The sequence below is a fragment of the Chelonoidis abingdonii genome, chromosome 5, assembly GCF_003597395.2.
Source record: "Chelonoidis abingdonii isolate Lonesome George chromosome 5, CheloAbing_2.0, whole genome shotgun sequence".
Classification (NCBI taxonomy): Eukaryota; Metazoa; Chordata; order Testudines; family Testudinidae; genus Chelonoidis; species Chelonoidis abingdonii.
This window is the reverse complement of record NC_133773.1, coordinates 33,591,239-33,615,175: the sequence shown is the minus strand read 5'-3', so window position 1 is coordinate 33,615,175 and position 23,937 is coordinate 33,591,239. Positions and strand designations below refer to the sequence as shown.

Here is a 23,937-nt window from a genome sequence, read left to right as displayed (position 1 = left end):
AGGCTTAATTCCACAAATTTTACCAATCTTGCCCTATGGGATAATGAAGCATCAAAAGCCTTCCAACCATGAACAATTCTAAACATGAAAAGTTTGCCAAGAGGTAAAAATCCTTCCTGGAAGATCAAGTTCAAAAATTATCAAAACAGGATGTACTATACTCCACAGAACACACGTTAGCACATCCTTGCTGTGCTTCATCATGGAATTTGCACTTCCCAATTCAATTAATTTTCTGAAGTGCTGTTATTTTCATCTATTTTTTTTAAATAAGCAAACATGCTGCACTCAAACTAGGTGAAATTTCAAATAGGTAATTGTGGATGTGAACACATTATGGATACAATCTGTCAAACTTTGTGTACTGTTGCATATTTGCATAGACATTTAGCCCACAGGGTAGGCGATACTGTCTATTTGAAAGGGATCATGGCCAGGACATCCCTACACCTTGTGACCCCTGGTTGCCAGAGCAGCCCCTTGAGGGCCATGAACAGTTGGCTTATGTTAGAGCAGTTTGAGAGCTGCTCTAATGTTCAGCTGTATACCAGACCATCCCAAATCAAACTCTACATCTGTAGGATGTAAATGTGTACTGAAGCCACCTTTGTCTCCCACAGGTTGGATGGACAGAAGGAACCACAGAGTTTTCAAGATTAGAAACAAACAAAACTCCACACAAAGAAACACACAGAAAGGAAACAATTTAAAAATATCACTTTATTTACATGATAGAGGGTTTATGCTACTTGAAAAGTTGTTCCAACAGGAACCCAGCAATTAGGAACCAAGCCTTTCTTCAAAACTCAGGAAAAAAGGGATGATTTAAGATTTGATGATGTGACTTCAGAACATTCCGATGATCACTTGTTAAGAAAGTGCCACACATCAACTAAAACAAAAATACACGTCAAGAATGGTATTAATTCTACACGGATAACCAGATGCAAACACTTGGAAATGCAGTAGTCTACATTCCAGCTTCTTTTGTATCCTCCCTTCCCAAACACATACAGTTCCTTGAACCATACCACCAATCCATGAAAAGAGTGCCCCCAAAGTAAACATTTTATTTTGTGATACAACTTTGTCGAAAATTACATCCTGCAACAGTGTACAGCCTTGATGTATTCACACATCAAAGATGAGGCAGACTGTAGCCAGTTCTGCGTCAGAGGCTTGAGATGGAATATTTTAGTAAATAAATGCTATTTATTGGCATACCATATAAGGGCAAAAGGAATGCAACTTGCTTTCCCATGAAATTGATTACACAGATGTTATTTTGTGAAGAATTTGGAACTAGACTCAAGATTTTAAGTTCCTTGTTGTCTTTCCCTTCCCCCTCCAATTTGTAGAAGTGCATGTTCCTCTCTCATACAGTGCTTTTGGCATTAAAAAGTCAACAGCTTTTTTTTTTTTTTTAAGTAAACAAAGCATATTGAACAAACTTAGTTCAGAATCCTGTACTTCAACTAAAACTATCATTTTTGTTAACTTGAAAACCAGTTCCACAAGAATGAGGAAAGTCAGTTTTGCTTTAATTAACACTGAAAAAGTAAGTTTGGCTTACTTTTGTTGGATAGTTTGTTTTGTTTCATTTTTAAAGTTACCACAAGGAAGAAATAAAAGCAACATAACATAAGAACATAAGAACGGCCGTACCCGGTCAGACCAAAGGTCCATCTAGCCCAGTATCTATCTACCAACGGTGTCCAATGCCAGGTGCCCAGAGGGAGTGAACCTAACAGGCAATGATCAAGTGAACTCTCTCCTGCCATCCATCTCCATCCTCTGACAAACAGAGGCTAGGGACACTATTCCTTACCCATCCTGGCTAATAGCCATTTATGGACTTCACCACCACGAATTTATCCAGTTCTCTTTTAAACGCTGTTATAGTCCTAGCCTTTACCCCCTCCTCAGGTAAGGAGTTCCACAAGTTGACTGTGCGCTGTGTGAAGAAAAACTTCCTTTTATTTGTTTACCCTGCTGCCTATTCATTCATTTTTGTGACCCCTAGTCTTGTATTAGGGAATAAGTAAAAACTTTTCTTAGCCACTTTCTCACATCACTTATGTTTTATTTACTCTATATATCCCCTTAGTTTTCCTCTTTCAAGCTGAGCGTTCTGCTCTTAACTCTTTCGTCTTATGAGCCCTCTCCACCCTCATCATGTGTTGCCCTTTTCTGAACCTTTCTGTTGCAGTATATCTTTAAGGTGAAGGAGACCATCTGTACACGTATTCAAGATGTGGGTCGTCCCTGTATTTATCTGAAGGGCAGTAATCTTTTCAGTCTTTATTCTCTATTCCCTTTTTAATGTGTCTAACATTCTGTTTGCTTTTTTGCCTGCCTCTGCCACTGCGTGGATTTCAGAGAGACTATCCATCGATTGACGCCAGATCTTTTTTCTTGCTCATGCTATTTAGCCCCTCATATTGTATGCTATGTTGGGGCTTTTTTTTCAATGTGCATTTTTACATTTATCCACATTAATTTATTTGCTTTTGTTGCCCAATCCCTAGTCTTATGTGTGAGATCTTTTTGAGTTCTTCACAATTTGCTGATCTTAACTGTCTTGAATAGTTTCGTATTCATCTGCACTTTGCCATCTATGTTTACCCCTTTCTCAGTTCATTTATGATTATTGATAGATTGCGTCCTCGGACTACCTGGGACACCATGTGTACCCTTCTTCTGGAATTTACCATTATTCCTTACTCTTTGTTCCTGTCTTTTAGCAGTTCCTCAATCCAAGAAAGGACCTTCCCTTTTATTCCATGACAGTAATTTTAGAGCTTTTTGGTGAGGGACCTTGTCAAGGCTTTCTGAATCTAAGTACGACTATTCCAGCTGGATCCCCTGTCCAACTTGTTTGTTGTGTGACTTCAAGACTTCTAATTCGATTGTAAAGGACACCGATTCCCTTTAGGACCCATGTTGATCTAGTGTCACAGATTTGTGTTATGTATCTGGACATTTAGTGCTTATACTTTGTTCGACTAATTTGCTCAGTACGGATTTAGACGTACGTTCTGTATTGCTTGGGCTCACTCTAGCGCCCTTTTTAAATATTGGCATTACTATTAGCTAACTTCCCGTCTTGCGGTAGCCGTAGTGGATTTTAAGGACAGGTGAAAACTTAATAATTATGATTCTCAACTTCACATGTTGAGTCTTTCATACCTTTGGGTGTTAATGCCTCTGGGTCCGGTGACTTGTGTTATGTGTGAGTTATCATTATTCCAACCTCTCTAGTGACACTTGTAATCTGTGATAGTTCCCTCAGTTGTGTACCTACAAAGCCAGCTCAGGTTTGGAATCTCCCTAACATCCTCGTCCGTGAAGACTAAGCAAGATCCTTCTGTTTTCTCCGTAATGATTATCATCTTTAAATGCTCTTTGTATTTGATCGTCAAGGGCCCCACTGGTTGTTTGCGGTCTTCTGCTTTTGATTGTACTTAAAAACATTTTGTTATACCTTTGAGTTTTTGCTAGCCTTCTTCAAACTCCTCTTTGGCTTTTCTTATTACACTCTTGCACTTAATTTGGCAGTGTTTATGCTCCTTTCTATTTGCCTCACTAGGATTTGACTTCCACTTTTTAAAGGAAGTCTTTTTATCTCTCACTGCTTCTTTTACAAGCAAAGCAACATTTCTTAAAAGGATAAATATGGCCTTCCATAATTTCTGAAACAGAAGAATATTAGTATGACTGCTCATCTAATTCTAGACTGACATAGGCTAGACTACAATACCCTTATCGACACTGAGTAGGTATTAGTACTTTATGCCACTTGACTAGTAGTCCCTTTGACTTTAGTAGAACTACTCGTTGTCTAAGGTACTATTCAAGAAAAGTGAGAGAAGTATAATCTGGCCCTATATAAGCATTTTTATCAGTTCTCATGCTTAGTATGTTTAGTTCACAAAAGCTTTTCAATTGATCTATTTTTATGTCATTTTTTTTCCAGTAAATGAAACAAAAATACATGTTGCCATTTGGAGTAAAAATAAACTGTACCTTCTGCAGAAACAGAATCTCCACTCGCAGGAGGTGGTGCCTACACAAAAAAAACACAATATTAGTAACACTCCATATGTAGAGTATCCAAACTCTAGGTTATTTTATTGTGAAATTCAACAGATGATAGGACAAAAGAAAGATACCACTGGCACCGTAAGACAATACTTCTCCCTCTCACACCTCCATTTTTCTTACAACCTGTATAAGTATTTGTCTCACTCACATGCAGGCACAGACCTACCAGTAGCAGATGAATACCTGTTTAGAATAAAGATGATTTACTCTTGTAGGATAAAGAGGATTTTTTGATGTGCAAACAGCAAAAATGAAAACATCTTTGCAGCAATGCTACTATATGATTAAGTTTCTTAGTAAATTTACAATTACATCTTTCTAAAACTGTGGGGTTTGCTTGGCTTTTTTTAGGGGGGGAACAATCTCTATAAGAGGGGAGTCAAACTCATTCTGTGGAAGGGATTCATTCTATATTTAACTGTGGTCCATGGGGCTTTGTATAACTTTAAAGCTACATATATCCCTCAGCCCACACTGAATCTCCCATTTACGTTGGTTCCACAAAGATCAATGCTAGGAAATACAGCTTAGTGCAACTAAACTTGGTTGTTAATTTTACTTATCTACCTACTGTCACATCTAGCAGCACTCAGTGAGAAAATATTTTCACATTTAGGATCAGTACTATTTCTGTCCTTAGTCTTACTTCCTTTCCCATCCTCCTATTTCTCTCCTCTCTTCTATTTCCGACTCTCTGAAATTCCCTCTCTCCAGCAAATCTCAGTTCCATGTGGGCTTCAGTCCCATCTCATCTGCTAAAATCATCAGCAATTAAATGCTTAACACTGACATTTAAAGTATCAGCATCTGGCTGTACAGTTAACGCCCCATGAGATTAATAGGGAAGGGGAAGGGAGTTCACCACTCTTAGGGCTCTTACCTGGGTTTTAGTCATAACCCTCCTACTGTCCACATGCAACATCATCAACATTACAGAAAATATACCAGGTTGTTATTTTGTTTGGTTGGGTTTTTTAAGTTCTCAGAGGAAGACTGCCCCTCTTCCTCTCTTTTACTTCTGCCTGGAAAGTATTCCTACCAAAGTACTTTTATCAGATACCCCTCCCAGCAAAGCCCTTCTATCACATTTTCTTTCCAGTTTTATAAGGGAAGAATAATGTGATAAGTCTGAGAAAAACTGTTCTGCAAGCTATTTATAGTTCATTTTGGAGCTTTTCCAACTTTATGAAAACATTTTAAGCAGCTTCCTTGTAGAGTGAGTGAGCAAGCAGTTCTTGGGATTAATGTTAAACAAAGGCTTGGCTGTCCAGGTCAGTTTTATAGATGGCAATACTTGCTGTAAAGAAAATGGTACATTTTAACATTGGTATATCCAGTGACATGTTCTGGTGTTCCAACATGTAATTTTCAGTGTGCACCAACACAGGTGCTGAGAAAGAGACAGCAAAAGGTATCAGGAAACACCAGAAACTTTCACCGTCTACAGACAGTTATAAACTCTGGTGTACGTCTGGCTACAGAATGCCAGGGTAATTTTGGGTATTTCAAACGTTCAGTACCTACTGCTGTCAGACAGAGACTACCTCTTCTGATCTCTCTGATTGTATCAATTTTACTCAGGGGTAACTCCATCAACCGCAGTGGAACGCTCCTGACTTTCACTAATGTCAGAGCACAGTTAGACCAACTGTCCTGAAACTCAGCTGGGAGAGAAGAGTAAAGGGAGACAAGGAGGAAAGATCAACAACGTCAAACACACTTAAGAGACAGAGAATGCAGAAACACACAAAGTGGTCAACGTTGGATACTTAAAAGGAAGGCAGAAACCATCCAAAAGTGCACCCATTAGGGTAACAGAACAGAAATTAATTCCCAATACTGCCAAGTCATTTGCATCTCAAATATAACGCTTGTCAAATCATAAAGGCCCAGATGCCAATACCCTAAATCAGTTAAGTCAACAGGTCTACCCATGGAGTAAGGTGTCACCCAACAACAATAAGGGTATCAGAAACTGGCCCAGCCATAACTATATATGCAGAAGCAGTGCAATAAAGACTTTTTTATCATTTGCTTTTCACTTTGTTCTTAGGCACGGAAATTCTAGGCATTCTACTCTCCATAAAAATACATGAATTATGGCAACAGAGTATACCTTTTATTTTTGTAGTTAATATATCTCATGAAAATAGAAGGTATATACCACTCATCCAATACAAAAATCTTCTCTCTAAAATGGGTTAGAAACAAGCATGGCAGCTGTTCCAAAGAGTGCAGGTGACTCTGGAATATGGAACTATGTTTCCAATTATAGTTGATAAGTCAACATCCCACTATAGCTTTGATTTCTCTTGTTCCTATCCTTATGGAAGGAAGTAAAAGAAACCACAGAAATCATTTTTTTTTTTTTTAATTTCCAGGTACATGTGAAAACCTCACAGCCATTAAGATTTTGCTGTTGATCTCTGTATACTGTCAGTTCAGCTTGCAAAAGCTGAATGTCTGACAACTGAATTTGGCAATGCAAGACTGTGGAAAAGACACCTGTTTAAAACTTAATATCTAGAATTTGATGTTCTGCTCTCAAGAGAGCATTAAAGGCTGTACTGTTTCCGCTTCAAGTTACTTTTGATTGGAAATTACATACATTAAAAATACCAATTAAAACATATTGTGCATTTTACTCAAGGATAAATATGTTAAGAGTAATTGTACTACCTAGATAAAACAAACAAATGAGGACTGTCGATTAATCGCAATTAACTTATGTTATTAACTAAAAAAAGAATCGTGATTAAAAAAGTTAATCACGACTAATCACAGTTTTAATCGCACTGTTAAACAATACCAACTGCAATGTATTAAATATTTTGGATGTCTTTCTATATTTTCATATTTATTGTATTCTGTGTTGTAACTGAAATATTTTTATTGCAAATATTTGCACTGTAAAAATGATAAAAGAAATAGTATTTTTCAATTCACCTCATACAAGCACTATAGCGCAATCTTTGTCATGAAAGTGCAACTTACAAATGGAGATTTTTTTTGTTACGTAACTGCAAACAAAACAATGTAAACTTCAAGTCCACTCAGTCCTACTTCTTGTTCAGCCAATCGCTAAGACAAACAAGTTTGTTTACATTTACAGGAGATAATGCTCTGCCCTCTTCTTATTTACAATGTCACCAGAAAGTGAGAACAGGCATTTGCATGGCACTTTTGTAGCTGGCATTGCAAGGTATTTATGTGCCAGATATGCTAAACATTCATATGCCCCTTCATGCTTTGGCCACCATTCCAGAGGACATGCTTCCATGCTGATGATGCTCATTAAAAAAAAAATGCATTAATTAAATTTGTGACTGAACTCCTTGGGGGAGAATTGTATGTCTCCTGCTCTGTTTTACTGCATTCTGCCATATATTTCATGTTATAGCAGTCTCAGATGATGACCCAGCACATGTGTCATTTTAAGAACTTTTCACTGCAGATTTTGACAAAACGCAAAGAAGGTACCAATGTGAGATTTCTAAAGATAGCTACAGCACTCGACCCAAGGTTTAAGAATCTGAAGTGCCTTCCAAAATCTGAGAGGGATGAGGTGTGGAGCATGCTTTCAGAAGTCTTAAAAGAGCAACACTCTGATGCAGAAACTACAGAACCCAAACCACCAAAAAAGAAAATCAACCTTCTGCTGGTGGCATCTGACTCAGATAATGAAAATGAACATGCGTCAGTCTGCACACTGCTTTGGATTGTCGAGAGTGCAAATACTTGTAATCAAAAGTAAATATAAAGTGAGCACTGTATACTTTGTACTCTGTGTTGTAACTGAAATCAATATATTTGAAAATGTAGACAACAAAAATATTTAAATGGTATTCTATAATTGTTTAATTGCATGATTAATCATGATTAATTTTTTAATCACTTGACAGCCCTAAAAAATTAAAGAAGAAAAATCTGTAAAAGCAGCAGAAGCAGGGGAGGGTCATGGATGATTGTGGTTTAGTAAAATACTACAAAGAAATAGTGAAACCATTCAAGGAAAAGAAAGTGAGGAATGGGAGCAAGAAGAAAAAAAGTTTAACGCACTGGTGGATACTATAAGACAATACCATGGAACACCAATTCAAATGAGATTTAAAATTTTTGATTTTGCAAACACTGCAGTAGAAATATTTCCACTGGAATTTTTGTTTTAAAAAAACATACAAACAGTTGTTTTAAAACAAACAAATTGACCTGGAATGTTTCAAATGCAAACATTGCAGCACAGAGGACTTGAAACTGACAATTTCTTCATTGATTTTCACTGTCCATGCTGATGGTAGGTCTCAACTTAAATATTTAGTTGTGCTTTAATACGTGATTACGAAAAATTATTGTAAATTCTAGCACAGACAAAACACAAATGTTTGCTGATAGTTGCATTTAACTGGAAAAATGTGACTAGGAATGAATGTGTGAGTACTGAAACAAACATTTCTTTATTTCTAAACTAAAATTTTACAACTGTTAATTAACATGTTAAAAAACATGCCTAAAAATTCATGTGTAGACATACTTTGAGACAAATGTATAAAGAAATTGAACAGAATCAACACTGAAAAGTTTGATTTTGAAATTTCTTTCAGTTTAACCAGCTTTGTTGTGAGTAACAAAGACTTATTAGTTTAAAATACAACATTTTAAAGAAGACAGTAACCCTTTTACAGTAATGTTAGTTAAGACTGTAAATGCACAGAAATGGGAAATTCAGTTCTAAGCTTCCCCTAGATAGAAGGTATAACTGACACCTTACTATATTTAATCTTCTGGCAACTCTTTTTAAGGGAGTTCACTTTTAACTGCTTATTGCAGATACAATGTCATAAGCACCCATCACAGGGAAATTTATTAGTCCTCAACTAGCTAAAATAAACAGGAATATTTGACTCACTATCCCAATACATAAAAGGTCCTGGACTTTGAATCACTGATATATTACTGGTGTAAGCTACTGAAGATTTTAGCCTGTATCTTACATGTAAACAATGAAAAAGTGATGCAACTAGAAAAGAAGACTCCAAATATGTATATGTTCTGTATGTCTGCTTTTTGAAAGTAAAAACATTAGTTTTTTTCAGAGCTTGGTTTTAAGAGCTCTGAGGTCTCATTTGACACGTACACTTGCACAATTGCTATAACTGTGCACACAAATCATGCAATTGAGAGAGTCTGAGTTAAGGCTAGTTAGTTGCCTATATAGCCACATCCAAGTGCAAAACATCTGATATGCTCATGGGAATGGCCAAAGCAAATACATGTGAGAAATGTTTAGGGATTTATTTTTTTTTTTGGTTAAATCAGGCACTTTACATAGCCCCCCCCCCTTTTTTTTTTTTTTGCGCTTAAGTTATGGTCTTCAAAATATAACATTTACATGGAATAACTTCTCCTCAAATGACGTTTGCACATGTAAGTATCAAACCTGCAGGACATTTTTCTAGTTTAAATAGAGAACCCGTGTATTTGAATTTCACGTTAATTTGTATTTGAATTTTACATTAATTTGCAGAACAAGGCGCTATTCTTTAACAAGCAGTTAGAAAAACATTTCCCCCTTCCTTGTACTGCGATGCATTTAATTATGCAAGTAGGCAAACAAAGGATTCCCTTAGTGATTAGAGAGTACAGTCAGCTAGTCAATGAGTTTTAGCACTGGGTGGTAACTCATGGCAACAGGGCAGACAGAGAAGACAGCAGGCTAGATACGCGTAGTCAATCTTGCTATTTAGCATCAGAAGAAATAGCACCATAGAAAATCAGCAAAACGGTAGCGAACCTGCCAGAAAACACAATTATTATACTGCAGCAAAAAAAGGTTTATATTATAATGGCTTTATGTCCCCCATAACCTCTGTATTCTACATTTTATTTTTTAAACCTCACATCTTTGTTTAATGCAAGGACCCACTTCGTTTACCTATTTTATTTCAATGCTGAATTTTTGGATCTTTTGCTAGCATTAGTAACAATTTTTAAAAATAAACAAGTTCTGTTAAAAGCATTTTGCCCTTACTGATTGCACAATTAACCTGGCTTCCTCTTCACTGCAACAAAAGGGGCTGTCACGCACCAAAACATTCGTACTGAAAAATAAAAATTAATAAGATAGTTAACAATCAAAAAAATGGAACAGAGTAAAACCTACCTATGATAAACAGCCTCTGCTAAGAGCCTAAATGTTTATGTCTACCAAGAAGTGAGTCAGTCAAAAATGAAGAAACAATAACCAGCATTTCATACATCTGATATTTTACATTTATATAGTGCCTTTGGTCCTTAAAAGGATCCCAAAGCTCTCTATAAAAATGGACACAATGGCACGGAGACAACCCTTGGGTAAGGGATCTAATAAATTGACTTCACAACACACTGGTGGCAAAGGAGAAATTTTGATCGAAGACCTAGGAATAACCTCTGCTTTTCCAAAAAGCGTCCAAGATCTTTAATGCTCATGGAGAGCAGACGGAAACATGGAGCCAAATCCTCTGCTCGGGTAAATGGCTAAAGCTGCACTGAAGTTAGTGCAGTTGCATCCATTTATACCAAGGCTGAATTTGGACTTCGGTTTGTAAGGTCTCATCTAAATTATCCGAAAGGATAAACTACACAGTATTTGATTCCTCAAAGCAGGGCTGGGATTTATTTATAAATTATACTAACATGCACCCTAAGTGCTTTGGAATCAAAAAATATGAAGCTCAAAATATTACCAAGTTATCCAACTATTAACAGAGTACAGTGAGAACACCACATTTTTCCAGGAAACATATAGGAGGACTATAATGAATCAGAATTTGCATTACACATTTGGTTTATGTCAGGCATTTATAGTATTAAGAGAGGACCCAGAAGAACATTCACCCCCTGAAGGTACTGTGCTGACAAACCACTGCAAATCAGCTCAGCGAGCTTGATAATAGGCCATTTAAATGTGTATCAAGCCAAAACCTGGGATTTTATGGCAGTTAAACCTTCAAGAGGACTAACTACCTAAAAACAAAATCTTAACACTTAGAAGAATTTATGTCCAAACTTTTAAAAATGTATATATACACAGTTACATATCAATATACACACAGCAATACTGGAACCCATTCAGCAAAGCACTTAAACACATGCTTAATTTTAAGCACTGCTTAAAATCACACTGATACCAATGCTTAACTTTAACCACACGCTTAAACACTTTGCTGAATTGGAGCCATATACACACTTCCCAGATTCCAATGAATCTTTGCGTGTCATGGTTTACATCATAACCGTTCCTTCTGTAGGGTCAGAAGGGTTGAGTGAAGGCCATGCAATATCCCGGCAAACAACTAAAAATGTCATTACTCCTATGCTTTGATTGTATTCTAAGAGTGCCTGCACATTGATTGGGTGCCCATTACTTTAGCTCAATGAACAACACCATAGTTACATTAATATGCAAAAATACACCCAGCTACCTTCTGAGATTTCACTGAATTTTCTTAGAGAGTTCATGGAAAAACTGCAAATAGTTCCAGTTGCAATGTAAGCAACTGGATACACCTAGAAACTCAACCGAATAAAACAACAATAGATCTTTCTGTTTTTGTTTTTCGTTTTTACCAATTTACATTACATTTAAACAAAGAACGTTAAACAAAACTAACATTAAGGATGGTATCACATCTTGCCAACAAAGATGATTCAGTGACCAGCTTCTAAGGCAGGGGTGGCCAATCTGAGCCTGAGAAGGAGCCAGAATTTACCAATGTGCATTGTCAAAGAATCACAGTAATATATCAGCAGCCCCCCCATCAGCTCCCTCACTCCGCTCCCAGAACCTCTCACCCATCAGCGCCTCCCCGCCCCTCCTGATCAGCTGTTCTGTGGCGTGCAGGAGGCTCTGGGGGAGAGAGGGAGGAGTGAGGGCATGGCAGGCTCAGGGAAGGGGGCAGGAAGGGGTGGAGTGGGGGCAGGGCCTGTGGCAGAGCCAGGGGTTGAGCAGTGAACACTCCCCAGCACACTGGAAAGTTGGCGTCTGTAGCTCCAGCCACAGAGTTGGTGCCTATGCAGGGAGCCGCATATTAACTTCTGAATAGCCGCATGTGGCTCCGAGCCATAGGCTGGCCACCCCTTTTCTAAGACGAACCCATCCAGTCCAATAAGAATGCTGGCTAGGAGAATTGGGGTCAATTTCTGGCTCTGCCACAGACTTGCAGTGTGAGTTTGGGCAAATCACTTAATCCCAATGTGCCTCAGATACCCCATCTATAAAACAGAGATAACAATGCACTTGTTCTCCAATTCTTTAACTGTGTGCTATTTAGACTGTTAAGCTCTTTGGGACAGAGATTGTGTCTCTTACTATGTGTTTGTGCAGTATCCAGCACATTGGGGCCCCAGTCTCAGTTGGGGAATCCAAACAACAACAATAGTATGGAATAAATGATAGGCAGAGGATTCATTAGGGCTTTGTATGGAATATGGAGGCTCTCAGGAAAATCCCAAACAGCATTATGACAGACAGGGAAATTCATAACTGAGGACTAACTTGACAACTTAATTCCTTTGTTGTATTTAAATACTGCAGGAATTTTAGAAGAGAAGCTGATCATAAATTTATGTGCAGTGATACACAGTGGGATGGTAAGGACAAAATGACAGCAGTAACTCTGCTTTTCCTTAGGTTAGGTTACTATCTTTAACAGTTTAAAGAATTCATAAATTTCATTTTACAGTGTAACTGTATAACGTCACCATAATAAATGGCTAACATAACCCTAACCTTCTTTCTCTGGTTTAAAGTGAGTACTTTCAATTAAGTAATTCCTAAATATTAACGAGCTACACTTTCCTATATTATCAAATTACATAACAGGACATGTTCAAAGAAATTAAAAGTTATCAGCATTGTGCAAAAAACAGCAGATTACAAAGTAACTGGTTTTTGAGCTGTCACTAAAGTTTACTTATGAATAATCTGCAGGACTCACATGATCAATATATATTTTCGGAGTAATTTCCAGTAAACCCTATGTAGTTACCATGCAAGAGCAATTATCTATCAGGATGCTGTAAAAACAGAAATGTTACTGCCACCTCAAAGCAAAAAATGTAAGTGGTTCATACATAGTTGCTGCACTGAGAGAATGAGTACAATACAAATAGGAATAGCTTTGAATGGACACTTACCATTTTATAGCACCTGGGTCAGCCTTTTTATGAAGCAAAGCTTTCCAGTATTCATGGGTGGATTTAATAATTTCAACAGCAAAATCCTAGTTTATATCAAGAAAAAGTTTTGAGATATAAAAAACTATTAACTAAATTCCAAAGAATTAAATTTATTAAAAATGCAATTTCACATGGTATATTTTCCAAAACTTTTAATAAGGCTTCACAGGAGGCTCCCTCTAATCACACATTTCTAAGGTGAGAAACAGACCTCACTACCCACCACGTACATTGGCATCACATTGAGAATACTTTTTGGTTGGTGGCCAGACACAACAAGAAGGATTCGTGAAAAAAGACATCAGTGTATGTGTACAGGAATAAATCATCATACAGGATTCTACATGTGTAATTACAGATGTAGTAACACTGAATGATGCATTATTATTTGAGAAACAACACATGATCCTTATTAAAGATTGTATTATAACGCATACACACAAGGGTTAAAATTAATGTTGCACACAGAGCAATATATTGGCATTTCCTGATTTGACTGCTCAAACATCCAACCTTAGTGTTACATTAAAATGGTATATTAATTGCCTAGTTTTGTTTGGTGGGAATTTGTTTTGTGCTGTTATTGTTAAAAAAGGAAATACAGGGAGGAAATTAAAAAGGTCCAAGAAGTTTTTAAAGTTCTGGGCATCACAGCTCTATGGACTAACACATACTTGCAGACAGAGCGTGCACATTTCATAATTGGACTAGGTGGCTACACACCACTAAGATGTTGCCACCCTTCACCAGTGCCACTGGAACATTTTGGGGAAGAGTTACTCTTCTACATCCTGGGTCTCTAGAAACAAATGAAGCACATCCAAGTTGGTCAGGGGGTAAGGTATTTTGTGCAAACACTGACCCAAAATTCCAGCAGTTTTGGCTGCTGCTTTCTTCAAGCCTCACTCAATATGCTTTGCAAAGTACAGACAGTGGAGGAGCTGGCAATAGAGCTCAGGTTGTCTGGCCTTGCAATACGGGGTATTTTCCACCAGGCTAATGATTCATTTGAGGGAGAAGAGTAATAAGAGGATCTTTACACCCAGACAACACTGGAAAGTTTGTTTGGGTTGGTTAGGAGGCATTTTATAGCTTAGGCAGTTTATAGCCAATTTGTGTATGGGCATCATTTCACTGGAACCCATTTATAATGCTTAGGAAAAAAATCCCTCTACAGATTGTACCTAATGTGTGATTTTCAAAATATTTTGAAAAACTCAAATGAACCCAATTTCACCTGGAAAAGATGAGCACTACAGTGAGCACAGTCTCTACAGGGAACATTATTCCCATGTCCACTGCACTTCCAATTAGCACCTATTTTAGCCACAGGTTGTCAAAAACTCATGAGAATTTTTTTTTAAGATGGGAAAAGATCTTTAGTCTTGAAGACAAAAACTGCTGAAATATTTTTACTCAAAATTACCAAAAAAATTCACCTCTGAGCAAAGACCAAGCATGGAAAAGTCTGCACCCTACCGTACTGCTTCTTTTAAAAGAAACAGTCTTGCAAAACTGTCATGAAGATTTGCCAGTCTATGCACAAAATCTATTCCCCATTACTGTCCTATGATGACAAAGATATTGGGGAAAAAAAACCAGCCCTGATCCTGCAAACACTATATGCCTGTGTGTAAATCTCTACAGGAGTGGGACCTAATATTTTACCCACTTATTCAAAAACCATTATTTCCTTGAGAAACGTTTAAATTTGCAAGTTTACCTAATTATCTACACAGACAAAAATACAGCTATTCAAAATTTTCTATATGGATTAAGGTTTTCATCTTACAAACACATGAATAAAACCAAATAAAGTTCTGATGTTTGATAATATATTCCTACCCGCTCCATATTGCATTTAAAGAATGCTGACATAGCTTTATTCCATTATGATGGACCAACCACTTCCTTGCAAGCAATTCCAAAAAATCTAGGATATATCATTCCAAAAACCACATATGCCAGCAAGATGCATCTTTAAATCCATATTATCTTCACCTTGTCTTTAAACTCTCCATTAAAAGCAAACTGATTTTCCGGTTTGTCATCTGGGACCTTATATAATCGGAACCACTCAACTGTAGCCTCAAGATAACCCGGTTTGTGTTCCTTCACATCATCAATATCTGTAGGCATATATAAAAAAAATAAAAGTATCACCTTTTTACTCACAGTTTTGGTAACATCAATTTTTAGAAGTCTTGTAAAATATTTGCAAGCAATTTGATTTCAGTGAATTCTTTCAAAGTCATTAGGGAGTTTCAGTTTCTTCCTCAGTTGCCTATGGTTGATATTTTATTTCACTACCACAACTAAAACAAATAAGCCAGTCACTTCCTGGTCTTCATTAATTAAGACCCAAAGGGCCAATGAATAAAATGATCATCTTTATAGCAGGTGGGGAAGAAAATTCCATATTTATAGGCTTTCATCTCACTAGGTACCTCATATGAGACTTGGGTTACTTTATACATTTTATTTCCCAGCAACTGTGCCAATGCGTCTTTTTGATAATAGAAAAACAACTGGCAAAAACAAGTTTAGCTCATGGATTTTAAACTAGCACCTGAAAACAAAGTATAAACTTGGTGTAGCAAAGGAAAATCTACAATGTATATTAAAAACACACCCGATAGCATATATTACTCCAATTAGAGTAATATAGCATATATTATGCTAATTAGAGTAATGAGTTTGGCCAATTAGATAGAGAAAACGTAAATGCTACTAGCATTATGTACTCTAATGCCTACTGCTAGTTACTTGCACTAACCACATTCTACCCTTACCTCTGCAGGTGCAAAGCACCTGGCAGCAGGATGAGAAAGTTCCTGCCGCACAAGTATAGGACAGGGACGCATGCCCTTGGCAGAGCATGATGAATTTGGAAAATGGAACTTACAAATTCTGGTTGCTATTGTGAAATTGTATTACGAAAAATTTCTGTAACATGAGTGCCTGTATGTATATGGACCCATCACTGCTGATCAGTCCTGAAGCAGGTACAAATCAGACAAGGACAATGGGAAATACTCAGCAGACCGGAGGATGATCTCTATGTAAGCTTGAAAGCTCAAATCTCTTTCTCCAGCTGAAGTTGGTCCAATAAAAGATATTACCTCACTCCCCTTCTCTCTCTAACGTTAACAATGGTGCTTAGACCTCACAAAAGTTATACTAAAGACAGCTGCATCCATAAAAAACCAGTTTTAGTTTAACTCCTCAAAGGAGACGGGTGAGGTCAGAGCAGGGAAAGTTACCTGAGAGATAGAACAAAGGAAGCCAGATGGGTTTATAGCAAGCCAGACAAGAAGCAACAGCTTGGGCAGGAGAAGACAAGGTCACATAGCATGTGGTGGCCTCATGTGGCAGAAGGGCCCTTCGTGCTTTCTTGAGTCCTAATGACCCTCAAGGACTCTGAACAACCCAGCTAGGTCCAACTGGTCAAATTACGAAGGATGAATATAAACACCACAAACATGTAGGAACAAAATTAGAAGGCCAAGGCGCAAACCAAGATTAAACTAGCTAGAGGTATAAACGGTAACAAGAAAACATTCCACAAATACATTTGAAACAAGAGGAAGATCAAGGACGTGGCAGGCCCATTGCTCAACGAGAGGGAAAAGATAACAACAGAAAATGTGGAAATGGTAGAAGTGCTAAATGACTTTGTTTCTGTATCCACCAGAAAGGTTAGTAGTGATTGGATGCTTAACACAGTGAATGCCAGTGAAAATGAGGTAGGATCTGAGGCTAACAGGGAAAGAACAAGTCAAAAAAGTACTTAGACAAGTCAGATGTCTTCAAGTTGCCAGGCAAGAGAGAGATTTCCTGGGGAAATATCTGAGCCATTAGTGATTATCTTCAAAAACTCATGGAAGATGGGAAACATTCCAGAGGACTGGAAGAGGGCAAACATAGTGCCAATCTATAAAAAGAGAAATAAGGACAACCTGGGGAATTAAAGGCACCATTGAATTTCATGGCCCCTGACCTTCAGTAAAGGCATCTGGGCTAGCTTGGCTTCTCCTCCTTGTTTCCACTTTCTTTAATAGGCTCCAGAAGCAGTTGGAACAAAAAAGGAACATTAGCACCATGTGATTGTCCGGCTTTTTTTAAATTTTTTATTATGTCTTTCTTCTTAATTTGGGGGAAGTGTTACAATGGAAGTCCTCTTGTTGTGAAGCCAGCACTCAGCCAGACAGGAAACGGGGAAAAGAGGGCCTCGTCACTCAAGAGCGACCCACCCCAGTCACTTAAGAGACATCACGGACAAGCTGGAAAGACAGCTCTTTCAGTCCACTGAACGCTAAGAGCTTTCACACAGGACTTCGCAGGTGGATGTAAAGTCGGGGGAGGGCAGGGAAAGGAGGAGACATTCCCAGGGTTCTGATAAGGGAGCAGAAAAATAGGAAGAAAAGATAGCAGATGAAGTGATTTAATACACTACTCTCTAGAAGCTGAGTTTCATATCTGTATTAGAATAAAACAAATAGGAGTCGGTTGATTTCTGCCTTCCCCACATCACAGTCATTAGGTGCCATACTCTGGTACCGGATATATACAAGTGGTCTTCACTGAAACTATGTATTCAGGCTGAAGTCAAAGGGAACTAAACATGTATAGAATAGCAAATGTATTGCCCAATATAACTTGGTCCTATTTAGCTATTTTGCCAATCTCTGCTCAGAAGAGGCTCAGGATGTGAATGCCAGGAGCCTTGCAGGTCATACAGTATTAACATGATTAACACTGGTATGGGGGTGTGATTTCTGCATATTACTGGTATGCATTTTCCAGTTCCACTTTCATAAGCATCAAAGTCAACCCCAGGGTTAAAAAAAGGCAGATGAAAAAAAGTTAGCTGTTATTACAGTGAGCGTAAGCAGCTTGGTTTGAATAAGGAAAATCTCTAGAGGCTGGCACGAATGATTACGGCTTGCTTTTTGTCAAAAGAAAGAGCCAATGAAAATGTGGATCCCAAGTCTATCGGGCCTTACAAAAGGAAGCGATAAACACATTTGTACAAAACTACCATTTTTAGTACAACAGATGCTGTTTCTTGCAAGCAAAGCTAAAACAACATGCTTGCAACAAGCTTTCTAAACAAGATCTGTGGGAAGAGAAGACATATGTTCTTAATAACATCTTATAAACATTTACAGGAAGCAGCAGCTACATTCCATATAAAGGCATTTGTTGTATTTTCTACAGCAAGGGGGAGAAAAAAGCCCTAGCACAGACAATTAATTTCTTTATGTTGAATGCTTACACAAATTCCCTACAAAAGCTTTCATGGGCCTCTTCTGCTGTTCTGCATATAAATAGACCCATGCATACAGAAAGGGAATATACACAATACATGATACCAAGTAGTGCAATATTCAGTGACTGACCACATAACTCAAAACTAACTTAAAGCCACCACATATGGTCATCATCTACAATGAAGAAAAACAACCCAAGACACTGCCCATTGCTATGTATTATGTCTATAAACAGCAAAGACTATTTCGTTTGGGGAGAGGAGAAGGGTGCTGATATTGTACAGTAACTATACAATAAGTTATTAATATACCAACACTAATAGAAATTATTTACAGATATTCATTCTAATGACCCACAGAATAAAATCACCTGGCCAAGATTTCCAAAAATGACCAGTGGTTTTGGGTTCCCTGGTTTTTATGTGCCGACCTTGAGACACATTTAAGGGACCTGGATTTTAGAGGGGAAGTGCTCAATACTTTCTGAGAGCAACTGTAAGACACCTCAAACCCAGCATCCCAAATCATTAGTCACTTTCAAAACACTCAGCCAATATGAATCTCATTTTAGGCCTTTGTAATTGGGGCTAAACATAATCACGCCCAAATCTTTCTCTGAGTTTGCAGGAAAGGTAAATTGGTCCTGATCTGTATTTGAACTTCAAAACATAAATTAAATCCCACTATGAGACAAGTGGTCAAAAAAAATTTCCATTTCAAGAATTTGACTCTCTTCTTGGCCAAGATATTACACAAAGCTCAGGCCTGATTTAGAGATTCAAGAGCGGGGAAAAAATTTTAGATCCACACCCAGACCCACTTCCTTGTTTTTAAATTGCTTCACTGAGTCCAGCAACTGTTATCTGCCTAGCAACTGCCTGGGCAGAACACGGCACTCAAGTATGGAAAGGGCAGAGTTAAACAAAAGCTGATTGTATTAAAACTGGTGCTTCCCTTACACCAATGAAAATTTCCAGGTTAAACTTTTTAATTTACACACACACGTGCGCACACTTAAGAAGCCGGTGTCTGAACTGCAGCTCAATTTGAAACAGGGCTTGTCCCCACTCCTTCTAATATTAAGTCGTAATTTTATAACCCCAACATAATACATAAGGCTCAGCCCTTTGAAACTGTTTGTCCTTAATCCCCAATGAAGTCAATGGGAGTTGATGCCCAGCATCTCTCAAACCCCAGATTGTGTCATTCAGGTATTGCAAATACAAATTACAGCTTTTTCATTGGCATAGGCAGAGTTTCCAGTTTAAGCAGTACTTATCAATAAATGCCTCAAGAACTGGAGGCCTGTATATTGGGAAGACTCTGTATAAACCATGGGAAATGCTCTGCTTTAAATAGTGTTTTGGAAATCAATTGCAGTTCTGAGAATGACCAAAAACCCAGAATGGGGAAATATGATGTACCTGCTGCGTGTTTAAAACAGTAAGAAAAAATTAATATACAACACAAGCCCAGGACAGGATTTTCAAGCATTTATGACTTTACTGTCCCCGAATTATTTTTTCCAGATTTACTGTAACTAATCCTCACCAGAAACGATGCACATGCCTACTTTGAAATTTTAACACAAAGTGGCCTGAATCACCCAAGCAAAAAAAGAAAAAAACTAAACACTTTTCACAAATGTTAGCATAACAAAAAAGACTGAACAGATGTTGTTCAGACTTCTGAAGCGGAGAAAGGAGACAGGAAAGGTTTTTGCTGGGCAGAGACCAAATATAAGAACTCTACACCCAATCAGAAATATTAAGTGAACAACAAAAAGTAACCAATGCCAATAGCATAATTCAATGACATCAGCTTATTAGAAGATGTGTCTCAGTTTTGAAGATGTTAGTTATTAGAAGAGGTGTCTTAGTTTTATCCACCGTGCATCTGAATAAAAAGTGTCTCATGGGGAGGAAGGAAAAACAAGTATGAAGGGACATTTTGTACTGCACATTCCACCAAATTTGTTTATTTTCAAAACGAAGAGGGATTCCTTTTAACCATTGCAAGCAACAGTTATGTTTTGTTGAATCAGATGGGGGACATCTTCTCCCCTCCAAACCTTGAATTACTCAGACAATCTCTGAAGTGACCATTTCTTATATTTAAGAAATGTTCTCCGCTTCACCCTCCGATTGTTAGATGGATGCTTCTCAGGGTATGTCACCACAGCAACCAGACACCTGCAACTGGCCCTTGGCAGCCAACTCAGGCTCATCAGCTCGGGCTGCAAGGCTGTTTCTGTTGTAGCTCAAGCTCTGGGACCCTTCCAACTTGCAGAGTCGCAATGGACTAGGCTCCAGCCCGAGCCCAGAAGCCTACACAGCAATGCAACAGCCCCAGAGCCCAAGTCCTGCGAGCCGGAGTCGGTTGGCATGGGTCAGACACAGGTATCTGGTTGCTGTGTTGACATACACTCAGAATTGTGTATTTCCCATCTGTCAAGCTGCCCTGCAGTGGCTCAAGAGTGAGAGACCCAACCTCAGGGCAGACCGTTAGGAACCAGGACACAAACCCCCAACTGGTTGTGAGTTCTATACTTAAATTTCACCAACCAAATCATCAAGTGTGAACTCCTCAGACACTATAACAATCTTAACATGGAGTCACAGATATTCCTCTTGAGTACTCTCTGTCTTGCCACCCAGGTTAGCCTACCTTTGTGACATATGGATCCTTACCCCAAGGATCACAGCAATATTCAGTATGAGAGGGGTAGCCGTGTTAGTCTGGATCTAACGCAACAGAGTCCTGTCACACCTTATAGACTAACAAAGGTATTGGAGCATAAGCTTTCATGGGTGAATACCCACTTTGTCAGTCATGTGTCTGACAAAGTGGGTATTCACCGACAAAAGCTTATGCTCCAATACATTTGTTAGTCTATAACAGGGGTAGACAACCAATGGCACGTGTGCCAAAGATGGCACACGAGCTGATTTTCAGTGGCACTCACATGCCTGGGTTCTGACCACTGGTCCAGGGGGCTCTGCATTTTAATTTAATTTTAAATGAAGCTTCTTAAACATTTTAAAAACCTTATTTACTTTACATACAACAATAGTTTAGTCATATGTTATAGATTTGTAGGAAGAGACCTTCTAAAAATGTTAAAATGTATTAGTGGCACGTGAAACCTTAAATTAGAGTGAATAAATGAAGACTCGGCACAGCACTTCTGAAAGATTGCTGACCCCTGGTCTATAAGGTGCCACAGGACTCTTTGTAGCAATATTCAGGTTACTCTGAGTCCCAAAAGACAAGGCACTTAGCCCAGGTCAATTGCACACTGGATCTCCCACCAAAGGCAGTTTATTAAAAGACTGACTACAAGCTATCTGAAGATTTATTTATATGGGACAAGGAAACAAGAGAGTTATTTCGAAGGTCAAAACAGGTAAACATATATACACACATGAATTTCAATCTCAAATTTCAAAATGTGAAAGAAGCTTGTATAATAAACAAGCGCTATCTGTCCTTTATAGCTAATCCAGGCTAAGCACTGGGGATCTTTTGCTTATGCCTAGTAATCCTTGCCCCCCACAGTCAAAGCAGCATAAAGATACTTTTCCTCATTGCTAGGGGTTTTATTCCCCCCACCCTTCTGCTCTGAACTTCAAACTCAGGTGATGGGAGCAATTCACTTGCAAGACTCATCTTCATGGGGAATAAACAAAGAAATATTTTGTTCTCTTTAATGCTCCACTGGTGTCGATGGGCCTTCCTTGTCGAGCAGGACATAACAGCTTCTGTTGGAGATTAGCACTTCATACTAGTTAATGCCTCTCTTCTGTCAGGTGATTTAAACATAGAGGCTTACAATGTGAATGCTTAAATATTATCTTACAACATCAGACACAGATGTTATAAGTGAGATTAATGCATACATCAACCCACAAGCATTCAATGAAGTCTAAACATTCAACACATTATTATAATTCTAATATCTATTTTAACAATCTGTACACAGAGGTGAGCCAGACTCATTTCAACTCTGTATTTGTCAGTAGTCAACTGAGGCAGGGGGACCCTGGCATGAGCTGACACCTGGTTGGCCAGCATCACATTAGCAGACAATTATGCTTGCTAGATTAGGTTCCTTCTTCTGGAAAACACAAAATGGATGCATGAGATTGAACTTGAAGGTTTAAGAAATACAACTAGAAAACCACAGCTATTCATGCAAATATATTCTCAAATGAAAAATTTTGTGTGCGTACACACATCACATGCCATAGTTCATATTTTTTGTTTTTAAAAAAAGAGATAAATAGTCTATTTCCAAATAAATTGGAGTTCTGTCACCAAAGCACTCAATCCTTTACGGCAAGAATATTACTCAATAAAACAAAATCAGATTTAAGACAGCACTAATGCACTAAGTGTTAAACAGTGGCTCAGTTTTTTTCCATATTTCTTAATCAGTTTAAGTTATGGTCAAAAAAAGTATAAGAGATTAAAAAAGAAAAAATGTCTAAAAATATATCACTAATTGTTTGTCAAGATCACTTAGCCAGCCACCAAGTGGTTCTTATTTATTACAAAATGTATATTGATACCCACTGAACATTATGGAACGTTGTAAACTTGAGTGCAAACATTGAGGGCAACTCCACAGATCTTAGTTTCTGTGTGAAGGAGGTGGGGAAGAAGACAGAAAGATGTTCTCAGATAACTGAATCTCAAATCAATTAGCCCTTCTTACCAGATGTGCCTTTCTATTTACAAGCAACTACACTGTAGCTAGCTGAAACTTCAGAGTCATTTCTAAGGGCTGTCAGACGTTCTGATCATGGGGGCAAGGCCCATGGCAAAAAGCAAGGGTCTCAGCCTCCAAACCAAAAGTAGATGGAAAGAGGATCTATGTGCTACAGCTGACACCTGAAAAATCCAGGGCTAGTGATGAATCCAAGATGACCGTGTGATTATGAACCATGCCAGCAAGCCCCTTAGACAGAAGGCACACTAACATCACCTATCCATTCATGTAGATGCTTCCTTATGCCATTAACATCAGTTCTATCTCATCCTGGTTTTGATGAAAAAAGAGGCATAGATCTGAGTGCCATCTTCGCACTGATGAAGCTGCAGGCTGAGACATCTCACTGCTTCCCTAAACTAAGCTTCTGGATCTCTGTAACAAACACAGTACAAGAAGGCAAAAAACACTCTGCTGCAATTGATCTGCCTCAGTGATTTTACCAGCCTAATAGCTTCCTTATCCCTTCATCAGAGGTAATCTGCCATGGTGACCTGTGGAAACAATGAAAAGGGGAGGGCCATCAAGGTAGCAGCCCACTGATGCGGATAACAACTTGCCTTAATATTG

At 38.2% G+C, this 23,937-nt stretch overlaps 1 protein-coding gene across 1 annotated transcript in view; it reads right to left on the bottom strand.

Moving 5' to 3' along the window:
- Positions 1 to 702: 702 nt before the first annotated feature.
- PPA2 (inorganic pyrophosphatase 2) overlaps positions 703 to 23,937 on the bottom strand; it is a 52,432-nt gene continuing 29,197 nt past the window's right edge. Inside the window, exons 8-12 of the mRNA XM_032794253.2 lie at positions 15,325 to 15,452; positions 13,282 to 13,367; positions 10,133 to 10,202; positions 4,027 to 4,066; positions 703 to 892 (exon numbers count right to left, since the gene is read on the bottom strand). Of these exons, the coding sequence (XP_032650144.1) occupies positions 864 to 892; positions 4,027 to 4,066; positions 10,133 to 10,202; positions 13,282 to 13,367; positions 15,325 to 15,452 (353 nt within the window). The 3' untranslated portion in view covers positions 703 to 863. The remainder of the gene's footprint in view (positions 893 to 4,026; positions 4,067 to 10,132; positions 10,203 to 13,281; positions 13,368 to 15,324; positions 15,453 to 23,937) is intronic.